This window comes from Chiloscyllium punctatum, chromosome 6 (genome assembly GCF_047496795.1).
Source record: "Chiloscyllium punctatum isolate Juve2018m chromosome 6, sChiPun1.3, whole genome shotgun sequence".
NCBI lineage: Eukaryota > Metazoa > Chordata > Chondrichthyes > Orectolobiformes > Hemiscylliidae > Chiloscyllium > Chiloscyllium punctatum.
The window spans coordinates 81,387,439-81,402,606 of NC_092744.1; the positions used below are offsets into that span (position 1 = coordinate 81,387,439).

General features: G+C 44.2%; 1 protein-coding gene across 8 annotated transcripts in view; it reads right to left on the reverse strand.

Annotated features, from left to right (window-relative positions):
• The window catches only part of dzip1l (DAZ interacting zinc finger protein 1-like), a 197,929-nt gene that overhangs the window by 121,057 nt on the left and 61,704 nt on the right, over nt 1–15,168 (reverse strand). For 7 of the 8 annotated variants that reach the window (XM_072573073.1, XM_072573077.1, XM_072573075.1 and 4 more), the window contains 3 exons: nt 8,978–9,118; nt 4,700–4,730; nt 1,658–1,738 (listed from right to left, as the gene is read on the reverse strand). In XM_072573073.1, the coding sequence (XP_072429174.1) occupies nt 1,658–1,738; nt 4,700–4,730; nt 8,978–9,118 (253 nt within the window). The remainder of the gene's footprint in view (nt 1–1,657; nt 1,739–4,699; nt 4,731–8,977; nt 9,119–15,168) is intronic. The other variant, XM_072573074.1, reaches the window with a different exon arrangement.

Consider the following 15,168-nt stretch of genomic DNA (forward strand, 5'->3'; position numbering starts at 1 on the left):
TTCGCACTGACAGGGACTGGTGTTGACAGCACATGCGTAAGGCTCCACATAAATGCAAGCCATTTTTCCTTCCACTGCCTTTTGTGATTTCAGGACATGAATATTCTCATCTCAACCATTGTCAACCCTTCATAAAGCTGAACTCTGTGGTCTGTACCCTAACTCACACCCATTCCCACTGTTGCTTATCCATGCTACTCCTGAGCTCTTTACTTATCACAGGATCCTTAAAGGAGCAACTGAACTGACGAATCACATCCCATATTCACCGAAGACAACCAACGCTACTCACTGCATCACTGTAAGGTGAACTAACTGAGCATTTTGAAGGTTTCTGTTAAAAGTTTAATCAAATCATTTTAACTTTAAGCATTTTAAATTTCACATACAGGCCTAAAGGATAAGCCCAGGTCCCTAAAAGACACGATTAGGATCGAAGCAATCAGAGCTATCACTACTGCAGAATTTCTCATTCAAAAATCAAAATACGTAACTTGTGCTGTGAACGATGAGTTAATAAAATTAATAAGCTGTTAAAAATGACTAACATTCAATGACTTTGTAAAAAAGGACTTCAGTTTCAATACATTTGCTAATTGCGATATTTAATAGGATTTTGCTTCCAAATTGTATCTCACTTACTACTCACTAGGTGGTGCAATAAACAAGGAAATGATTAACAAGCCGGCTACTGTTCCAATATCCAGTTCTTCCGAATGTGAGTTCCCATCACCAGCACTGTCTACAGTCTTTCCAACAATACAAGCTAAAGCATACTATCTGTGGGGGTGGACAGTAGCATAGGGTGACAGTATTAAAACTACATCTCAATCAATGTTAAACAGTCAGTATCTAAGGGTGCAAGGGGCACAGGGCTATCAGGGTTGCAGTAGATGGTGGTGCAGGAGGTGGGGTTACTGAGTGAGTGTGAAGGAGTTGGATTAATATCAGTAAAGTTACCGTCAGCAACACAAGGCATGTGGGAGAGGGGATACGGAATGTCAGCGTGAGGGGGCTGGATTAATACCAATAAAGATACAGTGAATAACACACGGCACTGGGAAAAAGAGAGGTTACTGAGTGACAATGTGAGGAGCTGGATTGACATCAGTAGAGATACAGTCAGTACAACAAGGTGCTGGGGGGAGAGGGGACCCTGAGTGACAGTGTGAGGGAGCTGGAGTAACATCAGTACAATACAGTAACACAGGGCACTCAGAGGGAAAAAGGTCACTGAATGAGAGAGAGGGAGATGGAGATGGATTAACTTCAGTAGAGATACGGTCAGTAACATAGGGCGCTGGGGCAAGAGGTGTTACTGAGCGACAGTGTGAGGGAGCTGGAGCGACACAAGGAGAGATAGTCAGTAACACAGGGTGCAGACAGGAAAGGTGACACTGAGTGACAGTGTGAGGGAGCTGGAATTTCAACTCAGTATGTAGGGCTATTTGGTTCCTTCATATATTTTATAAACCACCAAGTAATGGAAATATAATAAAGAAATAGATTTTGAAGACTATGATTGGAAGATACAAAACCATAGTGGGAAACATTTAATATTAGAATATTGGACAAGGCAGTGATTGCGTGAAAAATGCAGGCCCGGACAGATTTCTGAAGTGTGCTCAAGAAAAGTATTCTGCGGTATGTTTCCTACCTGATGAGGAAAGGGACATTGCTGGATCGTGTCCGAGTGGAGTTAAGTGGGTCACATGGAGAACATCACACACAGGAGCATCTTGGAACAGTGATCATAAGTTTTAGATTAGTTACAGAGAAAAACAAGGAGCAATGTAAAATAACAGCACCGAACCACAGGTGGAGGCAAGTCTGACCCAAGCAAACCAGAGTCAAAAACCAACAGGCAGAAGTATAATGGAGTAACAGGTTACTCTTTAAGGAGATGGTGGTTAAGGTGGAGCCTGATTCAATTCCCACAAGAGGGAGAGGAGGATGTGGAAAGTAAGGTCACCCTAATGACAGTAGGACGGACTCAAAAGGAGATAAATGGTAGATTTCAAGTTGATCATACAAGGGAGAAGGAGGCAGAGAAAAGGTAAAACAGCAAATAGGAGGGGCATGGAGACAGCATGTGACGCGCCCAGCAGCTAACATTACAGGGAATCCGAAGACCTTCTATTGACATAGTAACAGTGAAAGTGATGTCAGAGGGCCAGTGAGGTATCAAAATGGAGATCTATTGATGGAAATAGGGGCACGGCTAAAATTCTGGATGTGTACATTCCATCAAGGTTTACCGAGGAAGATGAACTTGCTCGATTTAACGTAAATCTCCAAGATATTGAAATAACAGATGGGATAAAGTAGGTAGAAATGAGACACTAAAGAAACCAGCAGTATCTGGACTGCATACATCACCCTTTGTGGATGGGCTGCATCATTGGTTGCTGAGGGACACAAAGACAGAAATTGGGGAGATACTGTTCAAAATCCTCTCTCCTGTTCGGATCTCCTGGATGGCTGCAGAGCATCGGAGATTTGTAAACATTACAAACAGCCCTGCCTCCAAACAATGTTGGAGATTTACACCGGCCAATACAAGATCAGTAGCAGGGGAGCTTTTAGAACTGATTATTCAGGAGAAAATGTACAGCCACTGGACAAGCAAAGACAAACCGAGGGGCACCGACTTAATCTGGGGAAGTCATTCCTGACAAATGTGGAGGTTTTTGATGAGGTGACAGAGATGTTGGCTAGGACAGGACAGTAGGTGCTGTGGATATCATGGGAGCAGTAGGAATATGGATATGAAGTTGGGTAAATGAGTGGAAAAGGGACAGTATGTGCCGAATGGCTGTTTTCTTTCTAACATACTGGATGGAGGTATACAGTGATGTCTTCCTGGACAGTCTCATGACTGCTGCTGGCTTTGCTGGATATAAATGAATTTCTTGATCCAAGTGCAGAGGACAACACATGGGCGGCATGGTGGCTCAGTAGTTAGCACTGCTGCCTCACAGCGCCAGGGATGCGGGTTCAATTCCAACCTCGGGCACCAGTCTGTGTGAGGTTTGCACGTTTACCCCGTGTCTGCGTGGGTTTCCTCCGGGTGCTCCAGTTTCCTTCCACAGTCCAAAGATGCGCAGGTCAGGCAGATTGGCCATGCTAAATTTCCAAATAGTGTTCAGAGATGTGTAGGTTAGGTGTATTAGTCAGGGGTAAATGTCGGGTAGGGGAATGGATCTGGGTGGGTTTCTCTTCGGAGGGTTAGTGTGGACCTGTTGGGCCGAATGGCCTGTATTCACACTGTAAGGATTCTATGATTCTAATATTGAAATTTGAAATTGATATGAAACTTGGAAGTCCACTGACTGGGAGAAAGATGGTAAGAGACGTAAAAAAAAGGACATAGCAGACTGGTGGAATGGCTGGATACTTGGTAATGAAATTCAGCATTGAAAAGCAGGAAATGCATTCCAACTCAAAGGTTGGTACAATCTTAAATGAACAGAGGGACCTCGGGCTGTTTTTGGTGGCGAGACGGGTTAACATAACATATGGAATTCCCCCCCCCACCTCCCCACCACCGAGTGTCATCCTAGAGGAAGAGAAGACCAAAGCAATCGACATGATAGACCCATATAAATCAGTAACTCCTGCAGGAATTCTGCATCTGATTCTGGACACCAGACTCTGCGATTTTGTAAAGGACACAGCAGAGATTTACTGGAGTGTTCCAGAGATGAAGGAATGGAATGACATGATAGACTGGAGAAGTCAGGGTTGTCCTCAGTACCAGACAAAGCTAACCGGTACTTGATGGACATGTTTAAAATCATGAATGTTTTTTTGTAAAAGATCTGCCTCCCACACAGAATTAAGACAATTGGCAAAAGAATCAGAGGTGGCAAGAGGAAAGGTAGCAGTATGTGTACTATCTACAAGATGCGCTGCAGAAATTCATCAGAAGATCCTTAGACAGCACCTTCCAAACCCTTCCATCTGGAAGGACAAGGGCAGCAGGTACACGGGATCACCATCCCATGCAAGTTTTCCTCCATCCTGACTTGGAAATGTATCACTGCTCCTTCACTGTCACTGTCAACAAAATCCTGGATTTCCCTCCCTAATGATATTGTGGGTGTATCCACAGCACATAGACTGCAACACTTTACCACCACCAAGTTCAACTAGGGATGGGTAATAAATGCCAGTTCAGCCAGTGATGCCCATATCCCTTGAGTGAATTAAAAACCTCTGCGCCACTGAGTTGTTGGGATTTGGAATGAAGTGCACGCAAGGGCGGTGGATATAGATTCAATAATAGCCTTCAAAGTGAAATAAGATAAATAGCCGAAAGAGTAACATGGGGAAATAGGGTGAGTGGAGCTGGTTGGACAGCTTTTCAACAGAGCTAGTACACACACAGTGGACAAATGGCCTCTTTCTGTATTCTGCATACACATGAACAAAACACACTAACACTCACATCCTTAGGCCCAATATAGTGGCTGACATTCCTCTTTAACATTGGTCCAAGCCGGTGCACTGCTCACTGGAAACCCAGCCCTGAATGATGGTGCAGCTACCTCAACCTATGGGCAGAGGGTAGGCCCAGATATTGGAGGATTGGACATACAGTGCACAAGCCCGACTCCCAGCACATACTGAGGGCAGGGAGTTACAAGTTCAAGACATGTGCTAGGTAGAGACGCAGACACAGTAAAAGAGTTCTTACCTTGAACTGGTCGAGAGGAAAGCTTTCTGATCTGTAATGGAAGAACGCAACTAGGTGTGGGTAATCTGCATTTCAATTGTAATAAAATATATTTCAAGTAAATTTGCTCTTTGGAACAATTTCAAACTTACACGCTCTTCCCTATTTGCGAAATTGTTTTTACAGCGTGTTGGGAGAGCAGCTAAAATAACACCAGAGTAGGGAACTTAATGCTGTACTTAACCAGATCCTGCACATGTCCTAGATGTGTTTGATGAGGACTGTATCAAGAGAACCTTATTCTGTATCTAACACATACTGTATATTGGCCTGAGAGGGGTTAATAAGGACAGTGTGGAGGGACCTTTACTCTGTATCTGATCCCATGTTGTATCTGCCTTGGACTGTTCAATGGAGACAGTGTAGAAGGAGATTTACTTTCCTTCTAAGAGAGTATAGGTTGCTTAACTTTCAGTTCTAAGGACTAGAAGGAAGTTCATTCTGTATCTATTCCTATGCTGTACCTGCCTGGGAATATTTGATGGGGATACTGTGGAGACAGCTTTACTTTAAGGTTACTTTCAGTTTTAAAGATTTAGATTTAGATCTAAAACATCAGTCTGTATGTATTCCTGTGTTGTACCTGCTCTGATTCCAAATGGAATCATTAACACAGTCCCTCCAAAATTCCAATGGGGATTACCTCAGTGCTAGAACCCTCTGAAAGTATCCATTTAAATCAGGAATTTAGAGGGTTCCATTGTAGTCAGGGAAGTAATTATTCAGGAAATTACTATTAAGTATCTAATCTACTCCTGTTAACTATTAAACTGACCCTGAACATTTCGTAACCAGCTCCAACTACACCTCCCCCAGTCCTCCGCCACCATGCCATGCCTGACAGAAAACAAGCCAACAACTGACACTCGCACTCATCGCACTGGACACAACACCCAACCCCTGCTCTCCGGGGACCCAAACACCCCTCTTCTCTTATCCTGATGCCAGACTCCACCCACCCACAGCTGGACCTGACACTCACCCACATTCAACCAGCCCCATTCCTAATGTTACAAACTAACCCCACTTTGAGACCTGTCCATTCACTCACACCCCACCTCATTCCCATCTGGTACTCTCCCACTGGCACCCCCAACCTCTGGCATTCTACTCCTGGCACCCCATTCCCCTGCCCACCTCATACCCTAAACTCATCCTTGTCTTATAGAATTCTATAGCATAGAAGGAGGCCATTCTGCCCATCAAGTCCATACCCTTCAAAAACCATTCCACCCAAACCTGCCCCCCGCATTCCCCACCTGATCTGCACATTCCTGGATACTATAGGGCAATTTAGCATGGCCAATCCACCTAACCTGCACATCTTTGGACTGTGGGAGGAAACCCATGCAGACACAGGGAGAACGTGCAAACTGCACACAGCTCGAGGGTGGAATCGAACCCGGGTCCCTGGCGCTGCGAGGCAACAGTGCTAACCACTTACCTACTACTTAAGCTCCCTTTATGTACTTACCTTTTCAGAAGAGCTGTCAAACTGGCTGTCTATGATATTGAACCTTAACATTTCAGAACGCGGACAACTGGCTGATGCAAGAAACGGACGTGTGGCTTGCCTTCCCCTGACTGTTTCACTCCTCATGAGAGTCTGTCTGAACGGAAGTACAATGCTGTACAGTGAGGCCTGCCATCTGATTGGTTGCTGAGAAATTTGGGTGACCTTGCTTGGGATACTGTCTGTCATTCAATATGCAGTACAACATGTGTTTGGCATCAGTTTGACTCAACTGCACTCCAGGTACCAGAATATAAAAGTGATAATATCAAATGTTTGCTTGTTAACTCACACGTCACTCTTCTGTTTTTTTTTATTACAACGATGCACTTTATGGTTTTATCCTCGAAGTAAGGATTGCAAGTTCACATTTAATCTTTTCACTTTTCACAATAAGATCACTAGCCCCTAAGTGAATCATTGAAAGGGATCTGGTCTGGGATCATAACGCACCTCATTAAAAAACCTTTGAAGAGGGCAGCTATTCTATTGCGATATCTTCATCAACTTTCCATGTGACTTCATCAAACAACTCAGCCAGGTTGTTCACTCAATCTGCAGTTGAAATCCAGTGGCTCACCAGATTTCCAATCAATTCTTGGATTACCACTACCTACAGAGTGACTCCAGGTCTCGTCACAAACTGGGGCCCCAGCTCAAATTATCAGCTGCTTTACTGCTCTTCAACTGGGTGCATGGGCCCAGATCCCTCATTCTGCATTTTGCATCAGTCACTTAACATCCAAAACAGTAGCAACCTCATTGTATCATTCCACTTTAAGTCTCCCCAGCCTCAAGCCAGAGGAAAATCTGCAACACTAAGGAAACCAGAAACGGTCAGAGTGACTAACAATGGCCAATAGTTTACCCCTATTTCATAGAGGAGGTGAGAAGAGATTAGACGTCAAGACCCAAAGTTGTTCACTCACGATCTTCAAGTTTACAAAATCATAGAGTCATAGAATCATAGAGATGTACAGCATGGGAACAGACCCTTCTGTCCACCCGTCCATGCCAACCAGATATCCCAACCCAATCTAGTCCCGCCTGCCAGTGGCCGGCCCATATCCCTCCAAACCCTTCCTATTCATATACCCATCCAAATGCCTTTTAAATGTTACAATTGTACAGCCTCCACCACTTCCTCTGGCAGCTCATTCCATACACTTATCACTCTCTGTGTGAAAGTGTTGTCCCTTACGTCTCTTTTATATCTTTCCGCTCTCACCCTAAACCTATGCCCTCTAGTTCTGGACTCCCCTACACCAGGGAAAAGACTTTGTCTATTTATCCTATCCATGCCCCTCATAATTTTGTAAACCTCTATAAGGTCACCCCTCAGCCTCCGACGCTCCAGGGAAAACAGCCCCAGCTTGTTCAGCCTCTCTCTATAGCTCAGATCCTCCAACCCTGGCAACATCCTTGTAAATCTTTTCTGAACCCTTTCAAGTTTCACAACATCTTTCCCATAAGAAGGAGACCAAATATTCCAACAGTGACCTAACCAATGTCCTGTACAGTCGCAACATGACCTCCCAACTCCTGTACTCAATACTCTGATCAATAAAGGAAAGCATACCAAACGCCTTCTTCACTATCCTATCTACCTGCGACTCCACTTTCAAGGAGCTATGAACCTGCACTCCAAGGTCTCTTTGTTCAGCAACACTTCCTAGGACCTTACCTTAAGTGTATAAGTCCTGCTAAGATTTGCTTTCCCAAAATGCAGCACCTTGCATTTATCTGAATTAAACTCCATCTGCCACTTCTCAGCCCATTGGCCCATCTGGTCAAGATCCTGTTGTAATCTGAGGTAACCCTCTTCGCTATCTACTACACCTCCAATTTTGGTGTCATCTGCAAACTTACTAACTGTACCTCTTATGCTCGCATCCAAATCATTTATGTAAATGACAAAAAGTAGAGGGTCCAGCACCGATCCTTGTGGCACTCCACTGGTCACAGGCCTCCAGTCTGAAAAACAACCCTCCATCATCACCCTTTGTCTTCTACCTTTGAGCCAGTTCTGTATCCAAATGGCTAGTTCTCCCTGTATTCCATGAGATCTAACCTTGCTAATCAGTCTCCCATGGGGAACCTTGTCGAACGCCTTACTGAAGGCCAAATAGATCACATCTACTACTCTGCCCTCATCAATCTTCTTTGTTACTTCTTCAAAAAACTCAATCAAGTTTGTGAGACATGATTTCCCACACACAATCATGAGGGGCATGGATAGGGTAAACAGACAAGGTATTTTCCTTGGGTGGGGGAGTCCAGAACTAGACAGGGTGAGAGGGGAAAAATTTAAAAGAGACCTAAGGGGCAACGTTTTTTATGCAGAGGGTGGAATGAGTTGCCAAAGGAAGTCGTGGAGGCTGGTACATTTACAACATTTAAAAGGCATCTGGATGGGTGTATGAATAGGAAAAGTTTAAGAGGGATATGAGCCAAGTGCTGGTAAATGGGACTAGATGAATTTAGGATATCTGGTCAGCATGAATGAGTTGGACAGAAGGGTCTGTTTCTGTGCTATACATCGCTATGACTCTAAGTCAGACCTGCACATGTTACTGTGGTTGACTGACTATTAACATCCTCCAAAGTGACGCAGCAAGGTACTGGGGCTGCAGAAACTAGAACTGAAGAGAAGAACCTCGCCCAACACCAACACGCCCGTCCCACCACCACCCCCTGAACCTTCTCAGGACAAACTGAAAGGGTACCTGATCTTCCTGAGACCAGATGACCGCACTCTGCTCTTTGACCTTCGCACTGAGTGAACTGATTTGCTTTTGGAAGTATTCAGCTGTTGTTTTCTGGTCTGCGGTCAAAGTAGCCCGTAGCCTCTCGTTTTCTGCTTTCATCTGTGAAGGGGAGAGTAAAGTAACTTCAGAATGCAAACATAATCAATCCTTTGTAAACGCAAGATTCCATTTTTAAATAGCCATTCGGAGTTCTTCAAACAGGATCCTTTCTTGCTTTAGATGCTTATTCAAGCTTACATATACCTCACAGAAGCACAGAATCCTAACAGTACGGAAAGAGGCCATTCAACCCTCCATAAACATCCCAACCCAGACCCAGACCCCCAGCCTATCCCTATATCCCCCCACTTCCCATGGCTAACCCTCCTCGTCTATACATCACTGGACACGACGGGACAATTTCCCACGGCCAATCCACCTAATCTGCACATCTTTGCACATTTGGATCTTTGGATGTTACCCACGTTGTGACGATTTTTGACTAAATGTTGCTGTCACTCGGTGAGATCCAGTTCCTTCAGAGTTGCTGGGTGAAAGTCCTGGAACTCCCTCCCTAATAAGACTGTGGGTGTATCGGTACCTCAAAGACTGCAGTAGTTCCAGAAGGCAGCTCGCCAACACCTTCTCAAGAGCAATTAGGAATGGGCAATAAATGTTGGTCCAACCAAATGAGGCCCACATTCCCCTGAAGGAATCTTACGACGTCACACAGGAGGTGTGAGTGTCCCTCTTGTAGCATGCGGTATGTCTGACAGCACACAATCAATAGAATATTCAACTGTGGAATGAATCACTGTCATCAAACAATGTCAACGCACTTCAACGTTTCCAGCATGGACAGGTAGACAATATAAAAAGTGAACCTCCCTCTTCCCAGTCTCAGGGAACAAGGTCATCTATCACATGCTCACAACCAGCCCATGACCAGTCCACCAGTCAATGAAGGCAAGCATGCAGGTACAGCAGGTCGTGAAGAAGGCTAATAGCATGCTGGCCTTCATAACAAGAGGAATTGAGTATAGAAGCAAAGAGGTGCTTCTGCAGCTGTACAGGGCCCTGGTGAGACCACACCTGGAGTACTGTGTACAGTTCTGGTCTCCAAATTTGAGGAAAGACATTCTGGCTATTGAGGGAGTGCAGCGTAGGTTCACGAGGTCAATTCCTGGAATGGCGGGATTGCCTTACACGGAAAGACTGAAGCGACTGGGCTTGTATAGCCTTGAGTTTAGAAGACTGAGAGGGGATCTGATTGAAACGTATAGGATTATTAAAGGATTGGATACTCTGGCAGGAGGAAACATATTTCCGCTGATGGGTGAGTGCCGAACCAGAGGACACAACTTAAAAATACGGGGTAGACCATTTAGGACAGAGATGAGGAGAAACTATTTCATCCAGAGAGTGGTAGCTGTGTGGAATGCTCTGCCCCAGAGGGCAGTGGAGGCCCAGTCTCTGGATTCATTTAAGAAAGAATTGGATAGAGCTCTTAAAGATAGTGGAGTCAAGGGGTATGGAGATAAGGCTGGAACAGGATACTGATTGGGAATGATCAGCCATGATCATATTGAATGGCGGTGCAGGCTCGAAGGGCTGAATGGCCTACTCCTGCATCTATTGTCTATGACAATAATGGACCCCAGCATAATATGAAGAAAGGTCACTGGACTCGAAACTCTAACTCTGTTTTGTCTCCATGGATGCTGCCAGACCTGTTGAGTTTCTCCAGCAATTTCTGTTTTAGTTTCAGATTTCCAGCCTCTTCAGTTCTTTGTTTTATACATCTTCCTGTTCTGTACAGTTCAACGGTGAAGCACTATGCAGTGTGGAACACTCTGCAAACCTGGAAACTCCCAGCAACTTTTAATGTTAAAAATAAAGTCCAAAAAGTCCAATGTCATGTTAAAGACGTGATTGAACATTCTCTCACCAGTCACTGCATTAAACCAATGTCTGGAAACATGAAACTCAAATCACAGGTCCATACTGACAGCAGGTTCACTAACAGAATGGCTGTGAGGAATAATGCCTTTTCTTCAAAAGTTTCAGCTTTTAGATCTAAAATGCCAGCTCTAGGCAATGAGGAACAGTCAAGTAACTACACAGACACACTCAGAGAAACACACCAACACAGACAGACAGACAGAAACACACACAAACAGACAAGTAGATAGTTACACACACATGCATACAGATATACATAGAACCACACACACACAAACACACGCGTGTGCATGCATGCAGACACAAAGAAAAATACCCAGACACACAGAGAGACAGAGCCACACACTGAGAAACACACACGTCCACACAGACAGAGACAGAGCTATACACACAGACAGATATACAGACAGAAACATACACTGACACAGACAGACACATACTCAGTCATATGCATACATACATACACAGAAACAAAGCCACACGCAGATGCAGAGACACGTACATAAAATCTGGACAAAATAGCCATCCTCCAAGAGGTCAAGGCTACTCTGAATAATTCCTAAGTTATAGGGCAATGGATCTCAGTCCAGGCCACGTTATGCTCCAATCCAGTCCCATTCACGATATTGTTCATATATTGATGGGCCTAGAGGCTTGGAAAGGACTAGTTTTCATGCTGGTTACATACAAACATATGAATAGGGGCAGGAGTAGGTCACTCAATCCCACAAGTCTGCCCTGTCATTCAATAGGATCGTGGCTGATCTGGTTGCCCCACATAGCCATCTACTTCTGATCATTTTTCACCACCTGCTGATCGAGAATCTTAGATTAGATTACTTACAGTGTGGAAACAGGCCCTTCAGCCCAACAAGTCCACACCGACCCGCCGAAGCGTATACCACCCAGACCCATACTCCTACATTCACCCCTTCACCTAACACTACGGACAATTTAGCATGGTCAATTCACCTGACCTGCACATTTTTGGATTGTGGGAGGAAACCGGAGCACCCGGAGGAAACCCACGCAGACACGGGGAGAATGTGCAAACTCCACACAGAGAGTCGCCTGAGGGGGGAATTGAACCCGGGTCTCTGGCACAGTGCTAACCACTGTGCCACCGTGCCGCCCATCTATCCATTTCTACTTCAAAATGTGCTTCCCCCACTCTTTGAGGAAAAGGGTTGCAAAGACTCATGACCATTAGAGAAAAACATTCTCTTTACTTCTGCCTTAATTGGGTGATACTTTATTTTTAAACAGATTCGGGTTCAAAGAGAAACATCTTCTTCCCTGCTCACCCGGGCAAAATCCATCAGGAGCTTCCAGGTTTCAGTCAATCACCTCTGACCCTTCTCAGCTCCAGAGTACAGGCCTACTCTGCACAAACCTGCCTCTGCTCATTCCAGGTATTAGTTTAGTAAACCTTCACCAAACAGCATTTACAGCACACGTACGTCCTTCCAAGGCAAGGCAAGGCAACACCAATACCATTCTCCAGACGTGATCTGACCAATGCTCAGTAAAACTGAAGCATAACCTCCTTTGCTACGTATTTAATTCCCCTCACAATGAAAAAAAAAAATTCTATTAGCTTTCCTAATTACTTGCTGTACCTGCATTCTAACCTTTTGTGATTCATGCACTGGGATACCCAAATCTCTCTGCAACCTCTCACCAGTTGGATAATGATTTTTTAAAATTCTTCTTTCCAAAATGGATAAATTCACAGATTTTCACAGATTATACTCCATTTGCAAGATCTTTATCCATTTGCTTAATCTGTTGCCCTTTCTACCTCATTTCCTCTTCACAATGTACTTTCCTATCATGTTATCAGAAAATTTAGCAATCATACACAGTCATAGAGATAGACAGCATGGAAGCAGACCCTTCAGTCCAACTCATCCATGCCAACCAGATTTCCTATATTAATATAGTCCCATTTGCCAGCATTTGGTCCATATCCCTCTAAACCCCTCCCCTTCATATACCCATCCAGACGCCTTTTAAATGCTGTAATTGTGCCAGCCTCCACTACTTCCTCTGGCAGTTCATACCACATACATACCACCCTCTGTGTGAAAAAGGTTGCCCTTAAGTCCCTTTTAAATCTTTCCCCTCTCACCTTAAACCTATGCCCTCTAATTTTGTACTCACCCCACCCCAGGGAAAAGATTTTGTCTATTTATCCTATCCATGCTCCTCATGATTTATATATCTCTATAAGGTCACTCCTCAGCCTTCAAAGTTCCAGGGAAAACAGCCCCAGCCTATTCAGTCTCTCCTTATAGCTCAAGCCATCCAATCACAGCAACATCCTTGTAAATCTTTTCTGAACCCTTTCAAGTTTAACATCATTTCTATAGCAGGGAAACCAGAATTGAATGCAGCATTCTAAAAATGGCCTCACCAAATGTCCTGTACAGCTGCAATATGACTTCCCAACTCCCATACTCAATGCACTGACCAATGAAGGAAAGCACCTTCTTCACCACCCTGTCAACCTGTGACTCCACTTTCAAGAAAGTATGAACCTGCAGCCCTTGTTCTCTTTGTTCGGCTGCACTCCCAGGACCTTACCATTAACAGTATAAATTCTGCCCTGATTTGCCTTACCAAAATGCAACACCTCACATTTGTCTAAATTAAATTCCACCTGCCACTCCTCAGTCCATCAGTCCATCTGTTCCATTGTACTCTGAGATAACCTTCTTCACTATCCACGACACCACCAATTTTGGTGTCATCTGCAAACTTACTAAGCATACCTCCTATCTTTACATCCAAATCATTTATATAAATGACAAAAAGTGGCGGACTCAGCACTGATCCTTGCGGTACTTCGCTAGTCACAGGCCTCCAATCTTAAAAGCAATCCTCCACCACCACTCTCTGCCTCCTCTCTTCATGGAAATTTGCTATCCAATTGGCTAGCTCTCCCTGGATTCCACGTGATCTAACCTTGCTCACCAATTGACCATGCGGAGTTTTGTCGAATACCCTCAGTCCCTTCATCCAAGTCATTGATATAAATTTTTAAACATTGAGACCCCAGCAGTGATCCATGTGGCATACCATTCCATGCTCATAAATTGGAGACCAATCCTGAATCTCAGCATTGAGACCCAGTAATATAAGGAATTTGCAAATCAATGGAAATGTGATACAAAAGCCCCTTTGCATCGTTTTGTTTTGGCAAATATGGGGCAGAGGAGTTTCTGCTGATCGCAGATGTTCATTGATTTCTCTCAAAGGAAAGATAAGATGATAAAAGACCGAGGACCATTAAGTTCACCTTCTACCAGCCCAGTAATCACATGATGCTGGGTACTTGACTCAAATCAACTAATATCTATCCAATAGTTGATTTGTCAAATCTTTGGCTTGTGTGTCAGATGCAGCTCAGTTAGTGGCACTTTCACCTCTTAATCAGAAGATTGAAGGTTCAAGTGCCACTCCAGGTCATGAACACATAAAATATACAGTAGCACCTCGACTTACGAACTTAATCTGTTCCGGGACCCGGTTCATGAACCGAAAGCTCGCGAACTGAATCAATTTTCCCATTGTTTGGATATTCAAAGCACGCGTAGCAAAGCAGAATAATTACAATGAAACCACGGGCTTTTTGCGTTCGTACCTTCGTTCGTACCTTGAATTTTGTACGTACGTTGAAGCAAAATTTTATGTACAATCCTGTTCGTAAACTAATTTGTTCGTGAATGGGGTCATTCGCATGTCGAGGCGCTACTGTAGTTGATACTCTATGGCAGTACTAGGGAGTACTGGACTATTAGAAGTCCCAACTTTTGGATGGCAGAGAAAAGATCCCATGGCCGTCATCTGAACAACAGTGAAGCACCTCCAGTGCCCTGGTCTCTCAACATCCCTCAATCAACATCACAAAACCCATGTGTCTGTTCCTTACCACAATTCTGTTTTGGAGAGTTTTCAATGAGTTAATTGGTTGCCCTAATTCCTAGTTTATAACAGTGCTGAAATCCTGAAATAGTTCATTGGCTATGAAGCTTTTTGAGATGTCCAATGGATGCAAAAAGGATCATTCAATCTAAGTCTGTCTTTTTTTTTAAACACATTTGAGACACAAGGAGTATCCAATCACTATGCCTCCTGATTGTCAATAATGCACACCTCTGTATGTGACCAGGTAGGTAAAGGTACGGAGAACACTCAGCCCCAAG